General features: G+C 47.9%; 1 protein-coding gene across 5 annotated transcripts in view; it reads right to left on the bottom strand.

Annotated features, from left to right (window-relative positions):
* rimbp2a (RIMS binding protein 2a) overlaps positions 1–22,545 on the bottom strand; it is a 142,719-nt gene that overhangs the window by 5,290 nt on the left and 114,884 nt on the right. For 4 of the 5 annotated variants that reach the window (XM_063209803.1, XM_063209806.1, XM_063209805.1 and 1 more), the window contains 9 exons: positions 19,861–20,605; positions 18,523–18,662; positions 15,644–15,795; positions 13,101–14,039; positions 11,000–11,131; positions 9,887–10,033; positions 8,486–8,582; positions 1,713–1,882; positions 103–271 (listed from right to left, as the gene is read on the bottom strand). In XM_063209803.1, the coding sequence (XP_063065873.1) occupies positions 103–271; positions 1,713–1,882; positions 8,486–8,582; positions 9,887–10,033; positions 11,000–11,131; positions 13,101–14,039; positions 15,644–15,795; positions 18,523–18,662; positions 19,861–20,605 (2,691 nt within the window). Of the gene's footprint in view, positions 1–102; positions 272–1,712; positions 1,883–5,651; positions 6,167–8,485; positions 8,583–9,886; positions 10,034–10,999; positions 11,132–13,100; positions 14,040–15,643; positions 15,796–18,522; positions 18,663–19,860; positions 20,606–22,545 lie in introns of those variants that run through there. The other variant, XM_063209807.1, reaches the window with a different exon arrangement.

Below are 22,545 nucleotides of genomic sequence, written 5' to 3'. Positions count from 1 at the left end.
CGTTTCAAAAAAGCGTCTTCATGAACGGGGGTGTTGAGAGAGAGGAATCTACAGTAAGGTATTGTTACTTCTAGCTAGCGTGGGTACGTAATGTCCGGGTACCTATTTTATCCACGGGGGTGTTGAGAGAGAGGAATCCTTGCTTGAGGAGCTGCTCCCTCGTCTCCTCGTCTTCGGCGCGTATCTCAGACACCATGTTGCAGGGGATCAGGCCTGAGCGATCGCGAATCTCGCCCCGATAAAAACCATCCGTGTCCTTATCACCATACACCTAGTTCATGAAGAGACCAAGAGAGGGAAAAATGAAAAGAGGGGAAAATGAAATGTGTGTTAATGATGTCAATAAGGCGCGAACAAAAGGGCAAGAAAGGACATTCAATGTAGGTTTTAATGACTGCGGCAGTATCCCAAGACCTTTTTCAGTCCTTTCTAATGGTCGATTTTTAAAATCGCACCAGACGGAAGCCGTAAACCCTGCAGCAGTGCGCTACCAGCTAACGATGCTAATGGTCGTCATTAACATTTATAGCCGCAGTAACAACATTTATAAGAACATTGGAAAATGAGGCTGCAGGCCCTGGATGTTTCACCTACCTACCCAGATTATCTGTCCTGTGTGTGTGTGTGTGTGTGTGTGTGTGTGTGTGTGTGTGTGTGTGTGTGTGTGTGTGTGTGTGTGTGTGTGTGTGTGTGTGTGTGTGTGTGTGTGTGTGTGTGTGTGTGTGTTTGGAATATGTGTGCTATCCTGTGTAAACGGCATCTGAGAGTCCAAATACCATGATGGGCTGAGAGCCAGCTGTGTGTGTAGGCCTCAGATGCTTCACCTACACGGATGACCTATTTTGACAGTCTTTGTGTGTGTGTGTGTGTGTGTGTGTGTGTGTGTGTGTGTGTGTGTGTGTGTGTGTGTGTGTGTGTGTGTGTTTGTGCGTGTGTGTGTGTGTGTGCATGTGCGTGTATGTGTGTGCGGGCGTGCATGCGTGCAAGTGTTTCTATATCCGTGCTTGTGTGTGTCTGTGTACNCGTGTATGGACGTATGGGAATATGTGTGCTATCTTGTGTAAACGGCATCTGAGAGTCCAAATAGCATGATGGGCTGAGAGTCAGGTGCGTGTGTGCATTTAGGCCCCATGTTCTTCACCTACCCGGATGATCGGTGTGTGTGTGTGTGTGTGTGTGTGTGTGTGTGTGTGTGTGTGTGTGTGTGTGTGTGTGTGTGTGTGTGTGTGTGTGTGCGCGTGCGGGCGTGCATGCGTGCGGGCGTGCATGCGTGCAAGTGTTTCTATATCCGTGCTTGTGTGTGTCTGTGTACGCGTGTATGGACGTGCTCATTTAGGCCCTGTGTGTGTGCAGTGCAAGCGTGTGTGTGCATGTGCCTGTATGCGTGCTTGTGTGTGTCTGTGCGCGCGTGTGCAGTTAGGCCCCATGTTCTTCACCTACCCGGATGATCGGTGTGTGTGTGTGTGTGTGTGTGTGTGTGTGTGTGTGTGTGTGTGTGTGCATGTGCGTGTATGTGTGTGCGGGCGTGCATGCGTGCAAGTGTTTCTATATCCGTGCTTGTGTGTGTCTGTGTACGCGTGTATGGACGTGCTCATTTAGGCCCTGTGTGTGTGCAGTGCACGCGTGCGTGCGTGTGTGCATGTGCCAGTATGCGTGCTTGTGTGTGTCTGTGCACGTGTGTGCATTTAGTAGGCCCCATGCTCTTCACCTACCCGGATGATCTGTCCCTCTTTAAAGGGCAGCTCCTCCTCAGCTGCGTCAGGATTGGGCGACATGGAGAGCGGGTCGTAGTCAAATAGCGCCACGAAGATTCGAAAAAGGTCCTCGCCCTCCGACTCGTCATAATACGGGGGCGACCGCCGGCCCCGATCCCTGTAGCCATCTACGAGAGAAGGGAAGTTAGAGCAGTTTGGACCAGAGAAAGGAACAAAGTGTATGCATGATGTGTGCACTGAAATGATGCACGTGATGTGGAAAGTTATATGATGTAATTTCAAAACGGCCAAATCACAATTATGTGAGCGCTAAGATTTTTTTTTAATGCTGCTCAATTATTGATCCGCTTTATCAATATTATAAGCTATGTTGCACAAACACACACACACACACACACACACACACACACACACACACACACACACACACACACACACACACACACACACACACACACACACACAGGGATACACACAGACACACAGACACTCACTCTCACACACACATTCTCACACACACAAACACGCACACGCACACAAACACACACACACACACACACACACACACACACACACACACACACACACACACACACACACACACACACACACACACACACACACACACACACACACACACACACACACACACACACACACACACACACAGAAGACAGGCATGAGTCACATGATGTAGATGTCAGTTTAGATGGCCATGCAGTACTCAAACATAAGAGACGATTAAATGGATTGATCAAATTCAGCCATCACAAGTAATTTCTCATTCGCACAGCAGATATCAATCCATTCAGCAGCACAACCTACAGGTCAAAAGTGGAACAACAACGAAATTCAGGCCATGATGATGGACTCCCACACCACAACAGAGTGCACATGTAAAAGTTTTCAGATCGGCAACAAATGTAGGCCTGCTCCACTTTAGCCTGGGTCCCCTCATACTTCTAGCCTAGCGAGTTAACGGCCCACTACAGCAAAATTCAATTTGCAGCCGCAAGGGGCTTCTAGATTTGTAGGCTATCATAGTTCTTGTGGCGCTCCTGAAATTTGTTCAAGTCAAGTCAACCTCTGATTTTTAAAATTTTCCCCAACTGGGAGCACATTCATTTCAAGCATTTCTAACGGCTAAATGGGGCAGGTTTGTGCTGAGTTAATGCAAGATAATCACAGAATAGTTATCTTTTTGTCCCTGCCAGTATATAAGTAAAGTCGAATGAAGGAGATATCTGATCGATTGCTGCTTCAATAGCATACAGAATTTGAAAGATGCGGGTTAAGACCTCTATTTGAGAAATCTCAATACAAGATTTGAGCAGACCAACACTCATAGAGCTTCAAAGTCACAGACATTAGGCCTGTGCCGCTTCAGTTTGCTCTCCTCTCTGTTTGGCATGACATGGCCAGTTATGCTAGCCTGGTTCTCACCGACGGTGCATGTGTGTAGCTCCAGAGCCCCCTGCTGGAGCAGAGCTGTACACACACTACCTGGTAGCGCTGCCATTACAGTAACATGCTCTCCTCGAGCAGAAAATTAACGGAGCATGTATTGCTTAAATATCAACGGCAGCTCGCATTGATGAGTCACAGGACAGATTATAGACTATATTGACTCCTTAGAGATGAACAGAAAACGTTTTTGGAGGATTTTTTTTGTGGTGAGTTGCTTGTGTACACACACGCACCGTCTGTGAGAACCAGGCTACAGTCATGCCACCTGCTGTTGCAGAAGCCAAGAGTAATAGGTAGCTTGGTGTTTCTGCAAAAGAGCTGTGCCTTTTCTTTTCAGTGATATCATCAGATCATGTCCCAGCTAGGTCTTCGTGTTCAAGGTTGAACAAAGTGTAAACGTTGATTGTGGAAAATGGTACGGTGCCTGCCCAGGGCCATGATTATTATGATGGTGGAGGGCGCAACCAGGGGTGCCGACAGGGTGGGGGGACAAAGAGAGGGGGAGAGAGGAGGCCCAAAATTGGTGTCGCATTACATTGTATCTGTTGGACTGTTGGGCCCTTTCAGATGACTTTGTCCTGGGCCCGACCATAGCTGTCAGCTGCCCTGGGCGCAACTATTCCATTGCACCCACCGGTGGCAAACTGCTATGGTGCGCGCTACATAATTGAAGATGAAGAGGGCTCAGAGTCAGGGGGAGCAGGCCCAGCTACAATGTGCAATCTGGAGGCACCTTGAGGATGTAGGTGACCCACAAACAAAAACCTACTCACAAACACACACGCACGCACACACGCTCGCTCGCACGCACACGCAAGCACACACACAGAGACACACACAAGCAGGCACGCAGGCACGCACGCACACATGCACACACACACACACCTCAATGTGGATGGGAAGCAAGCCAGAGACCCACGACGATGACCAACAGACTGCAAACTGAATACAGCACGGAAACGAGGACATTCACAGACACACAGATCTCAACTAATGCACTGTGGACTCATGCATGGAGTAGAACCTGGTGCTCATTAGGTGTCTAATCTGTGAAGCTCAAACTGAAGATCAAATACTCTCAAATTTAACTGAAGAACTGCAATGACCAAAATACATTTTATTTAGGAATGTGTACAATATCTTCAAACAAATGACTGACTACAGAACAAAGTGAGTGGCTGTGTATACCTGATCATACTTGAAGAACTACGGTGACTGACAAAAAAGGCCAATGTGTTTAGGATTGTTTAGACTCCTCAAACACCTCACTTTGCCTTTATGGTGGGTGTGAAAATTAGAAAAGTCCCCTGAAAGAAGTTTGATCTGTACCTTTTTCTTTATAACTGAACATGTTTCATTACACTACATGGAAGTAAAAAAATCAAATGTATTGAACATGAAATACTGGACTGAAACCCATCAAATTTCACATTTCAAATTTCGTTCAACAAAATATCCAAAGTTGCTGGCTATGGTACTGTATGGTTATCATGTTATGGGCAGTGGAAAAGTCCAGCATTCAGTTCAACAAGAACTAATTGGGGCACTTGCCACAAGTGGCTGTAGTATGGTGAAACACTCTAACCCTTTGAGGAGCACCATGACAAATATGTGATTAGAATTCATTAGAGTTCTCATTATGATGCCATAAGGACTTTACGATATTTTTAGCACAGACTTCTGTGGGACCAGTAGAGTGTTCCAGCAAAGTTCGAGAAGAACTGGGAAAAAAATCCTTACTCCTCAATTGTGTGTTGTCACTCACATACAATACACCTACCTTAACATTTTGTGTTTTTGGTTTGCTACTACACATTAGTAGTCTACTAATGCCTGTGTAATGTTATAGAAAGTAAGAAAGTTGGTTGTCCTCTACTATAGCAATAAGAAAAAAAAGACAACACTGTTCCTTTGAATGGTTAAAAGGCGTCACCGCACACCTGACTTTTACCATGTTGTCATGCATGGAAGAAGTAAAAGTAGTCCAGGTGCGGTCGGTCACATCTGAGAAGGTGGAGCGAGCTGGGTGGGGGTGGGGTTGGGGGTGGTGAGAGCAGGGTGGGGGAGGGGGGTTGGTGGTGGTGGAAGAGGGGCAGGCAGCACATCTCAGTAAGTGCAAAGAGAAGGAGTGGAGGTGGGGGGGTGGGGGTGGGGTTGGGGAACAGTGACGAGGAGGCTGGAGGAGGGGGACTGGGTGCCAGGGTGGGGGGTGAGGTTGGGGAGGTTGGTCAGGGGGGGGTGGTTTAGGGCGGAAGAGGAGAGGGTGGGTAGGAGGGTGGGTCGGTGGATGGGCGTTCTGGGGGCTTTCTCATGGAGCAGTCTCAAGAAGCATATCATATCATATCACAAGTCTTGCCAACATCACATGTGGCGTTGCATGGCAGGGCACGGCACGGCACGGCAAGGCATCTCCCACAGATAGATACAGCACAGCACAGCCGGCTGAGAGCAGGCGAGCAGGCGGGCCGGGACGGGCAGGGCAGGGCAGGGCATCCTCCCTGGTGCTCAAGGCTAGTCAAGTCAAGTCAAGTCATGTGGAATTAAACAGGCACACAGGCCAGGCCAGGCTGGGGTGATGGAGCAGGGCAAAGGGGAAAGGGCAGGGGGCGGGGGGGCAGAGCATGGCGGCAGGCCAGGGTTACTGTGGTCCCTTTTGTGCAGGCAAGGCACACCATCACACCAGCAAACCAGCATCATGCGGTTAGGGCTGGCAAAAGAGAGGCATCATCCGGAGAGTGCAGTGCACTGGCATGGACTAGCATCATCTCTCATCTCTCATCTCTCTCTCTCTCAGCTCTCTCTCTCTCCCTCCCCTCGCCAGAAGGGCAGAGAGGGGTTGCGGAGACATAACATACCATGGGCAGGCCGAGGCTGAGGCCCGGCGCGTCGAGAGGAGCGTGTCCTGTGGCGCGCTACATTGCCATAGTAACCATCCTCCTTGACGGGAGAGAGGTTCCCCTCACTGTTACTCTCTGTCGTTATCTCTATGGAAACACCAATTAGAGGGCGGTTTGTTACCATGCACAGGTCACAGGAGGGGGAGGAGAGGGGGTAGGGGGCACATGGGGCAGGAGAAGGTAGGATAAGGAGCAGGGTTTGGAGGAAGGGAGAGTAGGGGCACAAAAAAGTATGGCAAGGTAGGAAAGGGGGTATCATCACTCGAGAATAGTTCTTCCCCAAAAAAGGTCACTAAAAGGGCTTCATGTTTTCATCGGTAACTGATAAGAGTAGAAGTTTGATCTCTACAAAAGTGTGCCACTGACCTCAAATCCAATTGATCATAAAGCATTTACTATCTGATGTTTCATTTGATTTCCAAAGGTCACAACATCCTCACTACTTGAAAGACACTTATCTAAAATAGCTTACGGGTAAATACTGTAACAAAGGCATATTTGCATAAGGGTTCTGGAAAGTTTTGACATGTAATGGCCAATATTAAATACCCATCATAAGACAACCTGAGGGCTATTCCGCACCAAAAGAATTAATGCTGTCATCATGAACAGCTTACCATACTCTCTCTGTGCATAAGCTTTGAAAACTATTACAGGTATGAAGCACCAATGTAAACCAATGTAGTCAACTGCTAAAAGTTTCTATAAGAGAAATACAGTTAACATGAACATTGGTCATGGATTGCCTTTGAGGTTTAAATCACAAGTTTCCTTTATGCTATAACTTCATGTAAATATTCTTAATCAGTTTTTCTTCTCGTCATAAAACTTCCCCTTAACCCTGCAATGTCCATGTACTGTAGAGGTGTCATCCATGGAGAATGTGTCAACTTAAAAAAAACTACTAGAAACTACTGCAAGAAAATATGTGGACATGACAAATTAAATTTACATTTAGGCAGTTGGCAAACACAAGAAGCTGATGGAAACCCACGACAAAACTACCAGCTACTCAAAGGAATGAAGCGGTAAGCAACTGGACACCGTTATAGTTGTTTCAAGATTAAAGATGTCTAGATGCTTTCAGCTTAGCTCCTTTGACTACTACTGAATGACCTGGATGAATGACAAACTGCGCAGACAGTTCCGGCTACTGTAGGCCTACTGTCAGAGGTGGAATAGCATGGCGGCTAAAGGTAGCTTTCGCTAAACTACTTAGGGAGCACACACAATAAAACAAACACTACACCGCAAAAGACCTCACAAAGAAAGATTATGTGTCCCCGTAAATTTGCAGAGTCAATTTAACCCCTGCAGAATTCACCTTTGGCTAAGGCCCGCCCTAAAGCGGTTTTTGACCAATCACAGTGCAGCAAAAGGACGACCTCGGACAAACCTCGGACAGTTTTGACAGCGCTCCATTGAACTCAATGCTGAAATCGCATGTTTTCAAGTAGTTAGCGAGATACTGTCGTATTATTATTAAAATATGATTGGAAATTGTGCCTTGGGTATTTGTGACAAATGTGCAAGTCGCCCCGCGATGTAACAGGTGGTAATCACTTTCCTCTTTACCTAAAACAGGACTAATATTACTATATAGCAGCTGAATAGTCTGCCTTGAAGGGTCTCGGCAGCCTCACACTCGACTAGAAAGCACACGGATCAAAAACATACTTTGTGTGCTCCGATCATGACACCATCTCATTCATGTCCCTTTTCAGTAAGGTTGTAAGCAAACCACGAACCTGTTTCAGAGTAGGATTTTGGATTTCTGACCTAATTAATGAAGAAACACCGCTAGCAAAGTTAACTATCGGTCACTTGTTTTGACTAGCAGCTGATGGACGTGACTTTGTTAAGCTACTGAAGATATAAACGCCAAACGTTAATGTTACACATTGCTGTGGTAGCTTTGAAGATGACTACAGCCATTAAGTTGTGTGATTTCGTTTTCGTCTAGCAAGTTTGAGTCAGGGCTCAAAAGATATGCGAGCTCAGCTTACCATGGTGCTGGTTACAAATATCGATACCCATAGAAGAGCCCATAACAGCTGTGATGCATCGCATGACCGTTCAGAAAATAAATACTTATATTCACAATACTATGAATGCGTTTTTTATTTATTATGAGTGAATAACTGCTGCAATTTGCAGTCACTGCATAAATCACGTTGATATCTCAGCATTGAAAGTTTATCTGTCCGACCTAGCAACTGTAACTAAAGAGGGCGGGGCTTAGCCAAAGGCGAATTGGACCAAACACAATCTTGTGTTTAATAACTGTATGTGCTATTAATATTCTTTCGTAGAGTGTACTTGACCATATTTTCTAGGTGTTGAATTAACACTGCTTAAGTTGCGGCTGTGACGATGACAATGGTAATGAGGACAACAGTGACTGACCAATGGAGGGGACCATGAGGGGTCGACGCTGGGGATGGTGTCCTCCGTGACCTCTCCGGTTATCCCCGCGCTCCAAACGGCCAGACGAAGGGGAACCCTGCCGGGACAAACACATAACGGATCAGTTGTGCATTTCTCGAAACCATAGTTACTAACTATGTTAGCTATTTTTTTGTTTGCAATGCAATTTCCCGTTGCCAACTATCCAAGTAGCTAACTGGCTAACAACTATGCTTTCGAGAAACGCAACCCAGTTGTGTAGTTCCCATAGTTATGGTTATGGTTAGTTAGCCAGTTAGCTAGCTAGTTGGTTAGTTAGTTATTCATAATCGTTATTATCGCCAATTAAATTTGCAGTACCATCACATGAACAGCAAATACACTAAACCTGACACACAGGTAGACATATTAAACAGTCGTGTTGTAGTAGCCTGGGCGAATAGCCGACTGTTGACTCCGTCAATCAGTCTGGCAAAAGCCATGAGGAATCCGTCTCCGTGGACGATGGGAGATGGTCTGATCTTACTCTATCATTTAAATTAATTGAAGTTCCAAACTCAAATTAAAACCCATATTGTGCTTTATTAGCATGCCTGTTAGGTTATAGCGTCGCAAAAGCATACAAATATCAAAACGAAAGTGTGAGTATAGTTACCTTAACCAATCAGTAACAGAGCTCACGGATGAGTTCTACGTAACCACTCAACTGTTTGCTGATTGGCTAACCACTGAGAGAACCGAGCTCGAGGCTTTTGCCAGACGATGCGCGGAACCAAAATCTTTGGGTGGAGTACATGGATGGCGTCGCCAGGCTAGTGTTGTAGTGCTTTACAGGGAAAATGTGACAAACATTCTTAATTTCCTTCGGGATCAATAAAGTATCTACTCTAAAGACTACAGTAGTTCTAGAACAGTGGTTCTCAACCTTGTTTGAACAAATGCCCCATGGACCTCATCCTAAGCCTCCCAACACCCCCTTGACCCCATCCCAAGCCTGCCAACGCCCACCTTATGATTAAAAAAACAAATGGACTTATTCCCCCCAATGGCAACTAAGCTCTGCCCCCTCTCGGCTGTATCCTTCTCAACGCCTCCCGCGGGCTCCCCAACGCCCTCCTGGGGGGCTGTACCGCCCCTGTTGAGAAAAACTATTCTAGAAGGTCTACTTTAAAGGTACGTAAGTCTAGTCTAGCACTTAGATGAAGGTGGACGTTCCTGCTTTAGCCTTAAACAAGCAACTATGGAATGTGTCCATTCAAGCAAAAAGAGTGTTTCCTGTACCGTAATTGAGGTAAGTATAGAGCATGTGTGTGTGTGTGTGTGTGTGTGTGTGCGCGTGCGTGCGTGCGTGTGCACTCGCACATGTGTGTGTATAAAATACACACGTGTGTGTGTATTTACCTTCATGGCATTGTGTGAGCCGCGTCGGCGCCCCTCCTCCAGCTGCATCTCGGAGTACAGCTCCTCCTCATCCTCCTCCATGATGTCTGAGAGGTCAGAGCCGCGGCTGCTCTCTGTGTGGTACTCCTCACTCTGGCTGTAGTGGGGCTGCAGCAACACAGACACACACACACACACACACACACACACACACACACACACACACACACACACACACACACACACACACACACACACACACACACACACACACACACACACACACACACAAATAAATGCAGAAATACATTCATGGATACACGCATGCACACACACAGACACATCAATACATGCATACACGTGCACACACACCAACTACACACACACACACACACACACACACACACACATACAGTATATATACTGACCCACCCACCTGTCTGCCCAACTCTGATACAGGGGTACCAGAGAGAGTAGAGAGAGAGAGGTTCCATTGGCCCATTGTTTCCGGGTTCTATTATTGCAAGGGGGAGTGGGGAGAAATCCCCCTTTAGGCAGACCTAGGCAGACCTAAGGACTGTTCTATTCAATGCTAGGAGTATTATGACACGGCCCTTTAGGCAGACCGGAACCTGGTCATGTTAGGTGCCCATAGCAATCTATTACATTGGCATATCTCTATATACTTAAAGAATCTCTGGGGGTACTGTACTGTATATCTACTACACAGTGTCATCCCAACTCGCCCCTAACCCTGGCCGTCAGTGAAGTTATGCTGCCACAAGGGGGCGCATTTGAGGCGGACGTCACGTTTAGACTCCAAGGTTGGTCCAAGGTAGTCAGGGATTGACGAGTAGGGATGATACACTGGATGGGGGGGATGTCTCAGGTGGTAGAGGAGCCGATCAGCAAACCAGAGGGTTGCAGGTTGGCGCCCCGCTCTGCGTAACCCCATCGATGTGTCCTTAAGCAAGATACTTAACCCCAAGTTGCTCCTGGTGGCAGGGTGGCCACTGCCACTGGTGTGTGAATGAGAGTGTGTATGGTGAATGTGAGGCAATTGAGGCATACGATGTAAAGCGCTTTGAGTGCTATAAGGAGTGGAAAGGCGCTATATGAATGCGGTCCATTTACCTGTCTGCCCAGCTCGGAGCCGCGCAGGAAGTCGTCCACGGAGGCCCCTCGGCGGCGGCCCGGGCCGTACCCCTCCTCATCCTCCTCTTCATCAGAACCCTGTTGGTGGAACGGCTGACTCCTCCTCTCCATCTGAGAGAGAGAGAGAGAGAGAGCGAGGGAGGAAGGGAGGGAGGGGGTATTATGAAGAAAGGGAGAGCGAGGGAGGGGAGGGGAGGGGTGGAGAGAGAGAGACAGACCGAGGGAAAGAGAGGCAGTGGCAGAGAGATGGGGGTAGAAAGAGAGAGAGAGAGAGAGAGAGAGAGAGAGAGAGAGAGAGAGAGAGAGAGAGAGAGAGAGAGAGAGAGAAAGAGAGAGAGAGAGAGCATTGTCATGACACCTTGTGATCCAGAACACGATAACACAGCATCATTCAATTCTCCCTGATGATGCAACCCTTATTTTGAAGCACCCTAAGTGGTGATGCAACCCTTATTTTGCAGCACCCTAAGTGACCCTTCATCTATTTAAACCCTGTCTCCCATCATCATGTAAGCCGTCCATCTTGTTACTGAGGTGCAATGACATTATCCCCTCTCTCTCCTCAAATTACTTTTCACAGTCAGGGGCGGTTCTAAGGGGTGGCAGGGGGTGGCATTTGCCCCCCCAGAAATATGATTTGCCACCCCAATTAAGAGCCCTGATTTTGACCAATAGCCTTAATGCTTGACATCATTTCAGACATAGAACTTTAGGGTGCAGGCAGGGTTTCACTTTAAGGGATTCACTGTATCACATAAGTGTGTGTGTCGATTATATAGTGTTTATAATTTTCCCTTAGTGTAGGAGCATGCCCCCCTGAAATACACTTCGCCATCCCTTTGCCACCCCAAGAATAAATGTCTGGAACCGCCCCTGGACACAGTCAACATCCCTGGTTGTCAGATTTTCAATTTACTGTACATTTGATTTTGGTAATCCTATGCTTGCTGGATTAAAAACAGTAATAATAATAAAAACGCTTGTGGCTTGTGGTTCAACAACATGTAGCTTTTGGAACCACAAAAATATCAACATATTCCTGCGGTGTCAACAGTAACATTGCTAAGCACGCCATAATGTGTTACATGTGACGCAATCTGTATCCTGATGTCTTATCTCGGGCAGAGTGAAACTGAGCAAATTGCGAACAAAGGTACAAAGGAACAAAGGTTTTGGTGATTTTCATGGGGTTTTTTGTTTTATTTTTAAGAATGTCGAAGTTGAGGTCACGGAAGAGCTGTTCAGTGCTCAAGGCAATGATATCGGTCTGAGTAAAAGCATACATTTTTACCTCACCTTTTACGTAAATCTGCTGTTATTTCATGGGGGTTTGATTTGATTATCATTTACTACTTGGGAAAGTGCTGAGGAAAGGTGACACTTTTCCAATCACTCACTCACAACACCATGGCTTTCAGATTTCTTTAGTAAGGGTGTTTAAACTATTCCTTGTCCTTACTCATTACATGTAGTACTACTATTGACACACCTCTGTCCAGTACTCAGCCTGCCACTCTCGGCCACCACCATCTGTGTCTATTAGGTGCAGTGGAATAGCTATATGTTGCAACAACTAAATAATATCCTGTAAAAAAAGGGATTCCACGCGCTTCTGTTTTTACATCTGGTGCATCAACGGGAGGGAGGCAGGTCATATTGAACGAAGAGAAGATGCCGGAGCAGCTCAGATGGGATTCAAGTGCACAACATGATAGGGACTAACGTTTCGATGGCAAGCCATGGATGAAGATGGCTTGCCATTGAAACGTTAGTCCCTAACATGTTGTGCACTTGAATTAAAAAGAAAAAGCATCCCATCTGAGCTGCTCCGGTGTCTTCTCTTCGTTCAAAATTAATATCCTGTGTTTAAACTACTCCTAGTCCTTGCTCCTTGCTTGTAGTCCTACTTTTGCCACACCTCTGTCCGCTACTCACCCTGCCACTCTCGACCTACATGATCAAAGTCAACGGAACTATTTAATTCTGAATTATTGATTCGGAATTAAAAACACCATGTAAACATAGTGATTGTCAATTTACTTCTAGTACTACTTCTGCCACACATCTGTCCGCTACTCACCCTGCCACTCTCGGCCGCCACCCTCTGCGCCGCCTCCCTGGCGATGGCCTTGGCCACGGTATCGGGGATGAGCGTGCCGCGCGGCTGCGGCAGGATCCTCTGGGGCGAGGGCGACCTCCGGTTGGGGTGCGGCGGGGCCTCCAGCATGTGTCCGTGGGTGGGGGGGCCCACCCCGGGAGGACGCGGCATGCCCCCTGGCGTCGACGGCGAACGTATGGGCTCCCACGGTGGCCCCCCTCCTCCTGGTGGCCCCCCCTGGGGTGGGGGCCCATGATGCCCCGGCGGTGGCGCCCCCCCCTGCTGCTGCTGCTGCTGATCTTTGGTTTCCAGCTCTCTGGCACTTAGTGGTCTCTGCGGCTGGCCCGGGCCCGGGCCCTGGGCGGGGTGGGCCAGCTGCGGGATGTGGGGCTGGGGCATGGGGATGTGCTGCTGCTGCTGCTGCTGCTGGGGGCCCTGGTGGGGGGGCAGCGCTCGGAGATGAGGAGGGGGCTGTGGGTGCGGGTGCGGTGGGTGGGGAGGGAGGTGTCGCAGGGGCGGGTGTTGTTGTGGTGGTGGTGGGGGTAAGGGCTGTAAGTGGCTGTGGGATGGGGAAGGGTGGGGGACCGTGTGGGGGGCGTGAGGGGCGTGGGGGGCGTGGATCTGGGGCGGCTGTTGCGGGGGCTGGGAGCCGGGGTGGGGAGGCGCGGGAAGCGGGGGCGGGGGGGGGAGGGGCGACTGGAGGTGGGGCGGGTGGGGTGGAACGTGTGCATGGGGGTGTGGGCCGGGGGGCCGGGGGCCGGGGGGAGGCAGCAGGTTACTTGGAATGGTGGCGACGGAGGAGTCCTGTGACTCGCCTTGTGCTGAGAGGGTGCGGACCACCACCTCACGCGCCTCCAGGCACGCGATGCGGTTGGTCTCCACAGTGACGTAGTCGGCCAGGGGAAACATCACCTCCGCTATCTGTGAAAAGGTTGGACGACATACAAAAGCAAGGGTAACTTTATTAATGTAGCTGAATGAATCAACATGTAATATTTTGTACTTCCACTAAAGGGTACATACATAATCCTAAATCTAAGAATATTGAAAGTACAAAATGTTACTTTTTGTTAAATAGTTTGTTATAGTGTACCTAATCAATGCAACAGTAAGGGACAGTAAAATGAAGTGCAACCAAATTAATACATGTAGAGAACACACACATACATGTATGCCCAGACACAGACATACACCGACGAAAAAATATGCAAAATCCATATACAGACTACAGTAGGAAATGTTGCAGAATTTACCTGACTGAAATTAATTTGTTATAGAATATATCTGTACAGAATTTAACTGTACAAAATCAGTAGCCTATAGTTCTATGGCACCAGGTTATTTGTGCAGATGGCTTATGTGTGTAGATCTGCAAAATGCACATCCTTCTTCTTCCAGCAGAGAGCGCCAGAGAGCTATATAGAAAAGGAGAGTTCATATCTGCAGTGGAAACTTGAATGCAACAGAACAGACTCCAGTGGGCTTTTTTAGTATTGAAAGCAAAATGTCATGACGTCACCTGGACCCAGTCTGCAAGCACGCACACACACACACACACACACACACACACACACACACACACACACACACACACACACACACACACACACACACACACACACACACACACACACACACACACACACACAGACACACACAGACACACACACACACACACACACACACACACACACAGGGCACTGAGTTCTTTCACATCAGACAGACGTAACAGCCAGACACAAGAACGTCGTTCTGCCCCACTGCAGTCCCCTAGTCCCCTGGCCATGCAGCTTCTGATCTGGGTAGTGGCCACTATGGCTTCTCACATGCTTTTCCAACATGCATTATTATCCTTCCATATGTGCCATGCATGCTGTCTGCTTACCCTCTATGCCGAATACATGACACGCTACAAGACCCCATGTTACTCAAATGCATCGTGTATTACAATGCATTTTACACCCTGTTCTCCCTTTCATACGTAGTGCCGGTGCCATCGACCTGTATACTGTATCATTGGACGGTCCACATGGTGCTGTATATTCTGTATCCATAGAATCAGTATGTTGTGTGTGCTATGCAGTATGCGTCTATGCCATTAAATGTAGACTGTAATTCATGGTAACTTATACGGGATACAAATGACTAATATTGCTGATTCCTATTTATACTGCAAGATACGTGTAAGTGTAAGAGAACATATCATTCCATGAGACTCACCATAGCTGTCTATTATGTCAGTTTACTAATGGCATTTACAGGCTACTAGTAACCAGTGTTGCCAGATAGGGCGGTTTCCCGTCCCATTGGGCTACTTAGGATGGCCCTCTGCGAGTAAAAATGGTACTTGGGCCGTTTTTTTGGCTAATTGTTGGCCATAGAATCAATAGATTTCGGTGCGATTTGATGCTTCTATGCGGGTTTTGAATATTTTGGTCTCATCTGGCAACCCTGCTAATAACTAGTAATGTTGATTCCTATTCTGACATTAGTATACTGATTCGTACTAGTACTCGTACACCCACCTTCTGGCCCTTGGTGCAGACAGCGTAGCCGATGACGTTGGCCCCGTTGGAGGTGCCGAGGGGGGTGAGCTGGGGAGGCTTCCAGCAGACCTGCAGCACACCCGGGCCGGGGCCACACTGCACCTGCACCTCCTGGGGGGGATGTGGGGGACCTATGGACACGGGAACAGGCACAGAGCTCCATGAGAAATCCATCATACTGTTCATTACAGCACCTGCCCCTCCTGTGGGGGAGGGGGGGGGGTAGTGGGGGACCTATGGAGTGGGCATACAATACGTAGAGCTGCACGAGAAACCTATCATACTGTTCATTACATCGTAGTGAGGGACCTATGGACACAGCCATACGTAGAGCTGCACAAGGTAGAAACTCATCACACTGTACATTACATCACCTGCACCTCGCGTGGGGGTGGGGGACCTATGGGCACAAAGTCCATGAGAAACCTATCACACTGCTCATTATTACATCACACGTGGCATACCAATTCCCTATAAAGATGCTTAGAGTTATGTAGGTGTCACCAAACATGCAGTACTTCTACTGGCATGGAATTCAGATCTGCAACATTTACAGCCAAAGCTCCTGTGGGGGTAGTGGGGGATCTATGGACACAGGCATACGTAGAGTTGCATGAAAAACTCATCAAACATGAAGGTACTGGAGGAAGGAAAAGGGACTTGAATTCACTTGCAGGGTTAACACTGTAGATGTATTTGAGGTCATGTGGATTTCTAGCAATATTAGCGGACAAACTACCGGTAATGGAAAATCTAGCAATATTAATGGACGGAAAATCCTAGGTATGAAATTCCAACCCGCAACCTAGGGATATTATGACTATAACTTCCCCAACTTCATACCCATTAGGCTACAACTGCTCGTGTATGGAATGGGAAATCAAATGTCATTTCCACTGCATACAGAAAGAATGACATCAGCTGTATAAATAATTTTGTTGCAATGTGAGGATAAGAGATAATGTACTGTATGTGTGGCAAAATGGCTATTGATGGGCTAAAACAATCAATAACAGAAGAAGCATCGTGCACGGAATACAATTAATTTACCCGCAGCAACGGAGCATTCCTACAAGAATAACTTCCTATACACACAAACACCAATTCACTTTTCTAATTCCACACACAAAAAGGTATACTGTAGCTTCACCTTCTCCTTCCTTCCAGAGAACAAAAACACCAACCTGCCATCCTGTCTTTTATCCAGGCAAATTCAATTACATTTTCCATCCATCAATAGCAAGATAGACAAAACGACACAAATCAGGGTTTACCACTTGCTTGCCTGCATCATCTGCATATTGCATAGAGGCCTCGCCATATAATCCTGCATTGTTTCACGCAACCGCACTGTAAATAGCAGTAATGTAGGTGGAATAATTGTGTTAGCTCTTCTAGTTCACGTCTGTGAAAAAGGGAAAATAATATGTGTAGAGGGAAAGACACACACCACCCACATCACACAGTGAATACTACAGAATACAGGTTGGATATACTCCAAAAGCGCGTCAGTACACGAATACGGTACACTCTCTTTCTTTTGCTTCTCTTTGATGAGGAAGTGATCACTGTTAAGGAGAGGCTGTGATCACTGTTGGTATCCAAAATTACTCACCAAGGACTGTCGGTTCCTTTCAATATAGGATGGAAAATTCAGTTTCAAAAACCTCTTGATATTTACAATGCAATGCATGTTTGCAATATGAAAGTAATCAATTACCACGCACTGATGAAGGCTTGATAGCCGAAACGCGTTTGATTTTTGGACATGGTGGTAATATAAATAAATAATGAGACGCAGTTTTGTGAGTGCGTATTTTTCTTCCTTAAGTGTCTACACTTACAGTCATGGGGTTTGTTTAAGTCTGTATTATACTGTAAATCTACTGTATTTGTATGGTGTATGGTAAATGGCTCCTGTGTGTGTGTTTGTGTGCGCGCGCGTGCGTGTACGTGTACGTGTACGTGTACTTGTGTGTGTTTGTGTGTCAGCAGCACCTGGGTAGGCTATGTCTGACCTGCGGCCTGTGTGTGTGTGAGTGTGTGAGTGTGTGTGTGTGTGTGTGTGTGTGTGTGTGTGTGTGTGTGTGTGTGTGTGGGTGTGTTTGTGTGTGTGAGTGAACATTTGTGCATGTGTGTGTGCGTGTGATGTGTATTTGTGTGTGTGTGTGTGTGTGTGTGTGTGTGTGTGTGTGTCTGTGTGTGTAAGAGTGTGTGTGTGTGTGTGTCAGCAGCACCTGGGTATGTCTGACCTGCGGCCTGTGTGTGTGTGTGTGTGTGTGTGTGTGTGTGTGTGTGTGTGTGTGTGTGTGTGTGTGTGTGTGTGTGTGTGTGTGTGTGTGTGTGTGTGTGTGTGCGCGTGCATTTGTGCGTGTCTCTGTGTGTGTGTGTGTGTGTGTGTGTGTGTGTGTGTGTGTGTGTGTGTGTGTGTGTGTGTGTGTGTGTGTGTGTGTGTGTGTGTCTGTGTGTGTAAGAGTGTGTGTGTGTGTGTGTGTGTGTCAGCAGCACCTGGGTATGTCTGACCTGCGGCCTGTGTGTGTGTGTGTGTGTGTGTGTGTGTGTGTGTGTGTGTGTGTGTGTGTGTGTGTGTGTGTGTGTGTGTGTGTGTGTGTGTGTGTGTGTGTGTGTGTGTGTGTGTGCGCGTGCATTTGTGCGTGTCTCTCTCTGTGTGTGTGTGTGTGTGTGTGTGTGTGTGTGTGTGTGTGTGTGTGTGTGTGTGTGTGTGTGTGTGTGTGTGTGTGTGTGTGTGTGTGTGTGTGTGTGTGTGTGCGTTTTTGTGTGTCTGTGTGTCTGTGTGTGTGTGTGTGTGTAGGAGTGTGTGTGTGTGTGTGTGTCAGCAGCACCTGGGTATGTCTGACCTGCTGCCTGGGTGCAGAACTCCACGCCCACCTCCTTCTTCTCGCGCTGCTCCAGGGGGAGCTGCCAGGGCATCTGGTGGGGCTTGGCCACCACTCGCACCTTATAGACCGTGGTGGCCTTCAAGCCTCCGAAACGATACCTGTGGTCAACAGTTAGCCCGTTTACATTACCACAATAATCAGGTTATTGATACTGTGCAGGGCATCTGGTGGGGCCTGGCCACCACGCGCACCTTATAGACCGTGGTGGCCTTCAGACCTCCAAAACAACACCTGTAGTAGTCGACAGTTAGCCCGTTTGCATTGCCACAATAATCAGGTTATTGGAGTATACCGTTTCTTGTCGTTTACATGCAGTCTGTCGGTTGTCTGTCGGTATATGTCTGTCGGCATATTAGCTGGCATAAATGGCAAGTTTTACTGCTCATCTTCAAACATCGCTCGCATTCACTGACCTCTATCTATCATCAGGTATGTCCATCTGAACTTAATTCCCATTGCTAATCAAATGTAAACCAAAGCCCTCAATATCACCGTCAATATCGCCGTCAATATCGCCCAATAACGGCCGTCACTTATATCAACCATGGTCGTTAGCCTACCGTCTGTTTTTTTTTTTTTTTAATTATCAGACAGAGAACAACAGCGCTGACAAAAAGGTTCAGATGATTTTTCTGTATTAAAACCAACCAGGAAAGATTTTGTTAATCGCATGACGAACACACACCCCTTTTTACCTCCCCAATGTGAAGTTCAGGCTCTCAGACAAAATAAAAATAATTTAAAAATGCCTGCATTGTTGAAAACGCATGAACGTCACTCCCGGCGACAAAGGTAAAACAACACATGTGCGTGTCCCGGTCAAAATGGGTTAAGAATGTTAGTTGTGATGCTCTTGGTCAGACCAAGTCTCTAATGGGGCTTTTCCATCTAAACCCGGCCGTGCAGTGCGGTGCCATGTCGGGCTATATTGATCTGAGTGCGGCCGTCAACCCGGATTGGTCTGGTTTTCCATTATCAAAGCGTGCGTCCGGCCAGGGGGTGGCGCTGAAGCACGTGGGCAGTGCCAGGCCTTTTTGAAGATCCCAGCGTGAAGACGTGGGACGCGAGGTCACGCCTCTTGACCAATCAGTGAGCTGGATGTCAACACACCGTTTAGATCGTTTCAGCCAGCACGCTGGATTTGGAGCTGATGGGAGCTAATGGGAGCCGAGTTGAGAGAAGTCGAAAAGCAAAATATTGGCGGCTGAGGTGTGCTACACCGGGAAAATGTGTGTAGTGGAAAAGCCACATAAGAGATTTGAAAGTCATGATGCTAATCAGGCTAGATAACGGTACCTGTAGCAGCATGGGCGCACCAGCGCCTGTTCCACGCCGTCCAGGTAGACCAGGTGCGCGTAGTTACTGTTGCTGGGCAGCCAAGAGAGCTCGGCCGAGTCCCGCAGGATGTTATCCACGCGCAGGCCGCACGGCGCCACCGTCACGCCGCAGCCGACCAGCAGCGAGCACCGCAGCTCGTCCGAGGGACCCCGCTCGGTCATGCTCTGCACGGACACGCGGTACGTGGCGCCCGCCAGGTCCAGTTTCTCCAGCAACAGCTTGGTGCGTCCGCCTAAGGGGACGCTGGAGCGAAGTTCGCCGTCGACCAGGACGTTGTAGCCGCTGACGGCCGCGGGTCCCGAGCCCCAGCCCAGGGGCACCTGCGGCGGGTCCCAGGCCACGATCACGCTGCGGGCCAGCTGCTTGATCAGGGTGATCCGGCGCGGGTAAGGCACCACGTTGTCCCCAAGCTCGTCACCCTCCTGACCTGGGCCTCCTATGCCCCCGGTGCCGTTGCTGCAGGGCCCCAAAGCCAAAGGCTCGGCCAGACACAGTTCCATTCCAGTCCCTCCACAACCTCCACCACCACCACCACCCAGGCCCCCGGCCCCGTCGCCTGAGGTGATGGCCAGGAGGGGCCCCAGGTCGTCCACTCCTCCTCCTCCTCCCCCTCCCCCTCCGTCTGGTGGCAGCTTCTCCTTGTCCTGGATGAACTCCACGAAGTTGGAGGGCACGAGACCACGCTGGCCATCCAGCAACTCCCCTGAGAGAGGGAGGGAAATAGAAAGAGGGAGAGAGAAAGAGAGAGAGGGAGAGAGAAAATGTTGAATTTTAAGGATACTTTATTAAAACAATTTTTACCAACAGATCATATATCACATTCTTAAAAAGAGAGAGAGGGAGAGAGAGAGAGAGAGAGAGAGAGAGAGAGAGAGAGAGAGAGAGAGAGAGAGAGAGAGAGAGAGAGAGAGAGAGAGCGAGAGAGAGAGAGAGAGAGAGAGAGAGAAAGAGAGAAAGAAATTCAGACAAATAGACAGACAGACAGACAGACAGACAGACAGACAGACAGATAGAGAGATAGACAGAGATTTAAGAATGTACAGAAGTATTGTATGAAGATTAAATATAGAGAAATATGTAAGGCTTTAGGCTTTTCCCAAAAATGACATAATATTACATGACTCACACAGACGTACCGTAGGCAACTGTATGATGTTCAAATGACTTATTTCATCATCCATCACACATGGACATTTCAGCAGCTGCATGTGGCATGTGTTTGTGACATGCCAAACTCCAAACAAGATATTAGGTATGTGTCAGCCTTCTTACTGTATATGCAAACAGTTTCATTGTATTCATCATCTACAGTATTGTACTGTTTTGTTTTCCAACAGCAGAGAGTGTGTATAAGTGGGACATTTGTGTAATATTTTTTTCACCCAAAAAATAAACTATTTTTTGCATCACATAGCCAAAGGCCTTCATTTTCTCACACCTAAATGTATAAAGTAAACATGTCAGCCCATATTATCTAGACAGCTCTTTTTCTGGGGAATAAAAAAACAACAACAATAAATGTCCCAGCCATACTGAGTGGCTGCTTTGTGCCACCCGCTGCCTCTTTGATGTTTTTTTTGTTTATGACTTTGACAGGTCTTCATCATGGGAAGCACTCCAGGAAGACAATAAAAAAGACAGAGGAGTAGGAGAGAAAGAAGAGAGGGGGGAGAGAGGGGGGAGAGAGAGAGAGAGAGAGAGAGAGAGAGAGAGAGAGAGAGAGAGAGAGAGAGAGAGAGAGAGAGAGAGAGAGAGAGAGAGAGCAAGAGAGAGAGAGGTGAGGGAGAGGTGAGGGAGATAGTAGCGTGTAAATTTGGATGATGATCACGGTAATCTGAGGATAGATATGATGCTTTAGTTAGTACTGAGGTTCCTTAATAATCCCTGCTGAATAGAAAGAGTTACTCAAAATAGAAAAGTAAGGACAAAAACTAATTAAGAAAGGAGAAAAAAACAGGAGATGATGGGGGAGGCAAAGATAGGATGGGGGAGAACACAAAGTGACTCAGTAGACGGTGCAGAGAGTGGGTCTTGCCCTAGGACACATGACAAATCTGTGTGTGTGTGTGTGTGTGTGTGTGTGTGTGTGTGTGTGTGTGTGTGTGTGTGGTGGGGAGGGGGGGGGTGGTATCAGGGGACAAAGAGGACAGTTGTGCCAGGCCCAGAGAGAGAGGGGGCCTAGAATTGGGTCATCATTACATTGCATTTACTGGGCTTGTGGGCCCTTTCAGATGACTTTGTCCTAGGCCCTGCCAAAGCTGTCAGCGGCCCTGGGTGGTAATAATGTGGGCATTTATTCAAATAATGGAGTGTGTATGTGCAGGTCTACATACTCCTCTATGTATTGTACCTAGGTGTGTGTATGTACACAGTGTGTGTGTGTGTGTGTGTGTGTGTGTGTGTGTGTGTGTGTGTGTGTGTGTGTGTGTGTGTGTGTGTGTGTGTGTGTGTGTGTGTGTGTACATGTGTGCGCACTTGGGGGGAGGGGGTCTGTGTGTACACAGCGTGTGTGTGTGTGTGTGTGTGTGTGTGTGTGTGTGTGTGTGTGTGTGTGTGTGTGTGTGTGTGTGTGTGTGTGTGTGTACGTGTGTGTGTGTGTGTGTGTGTATTCCTCTGTGTTCCTGTGTGTGTGTTTGTGTGCGT

The sequence above is a fragment of the Engraulis encrasicolus genome, chromosome 11 (assembly GCF_034702125.1).
Source record: "Engraulis encrasicolus isolate BLACKSEA-1 chromosome 11, IST_EnEncr_1.0, whole genome shotgun sequence".
Taxonomy (NCBI): Eukaryota; Metazoa; Chordata; class Actinopteri; order Clupeiformes; family Engraulidae; genus Engraulis; species Engraulis encrasicolus.
Note: the sequence above shows the minus strand (reverse complement) of the source record. Positions and strands in the feature narration are given on the sequence as shown.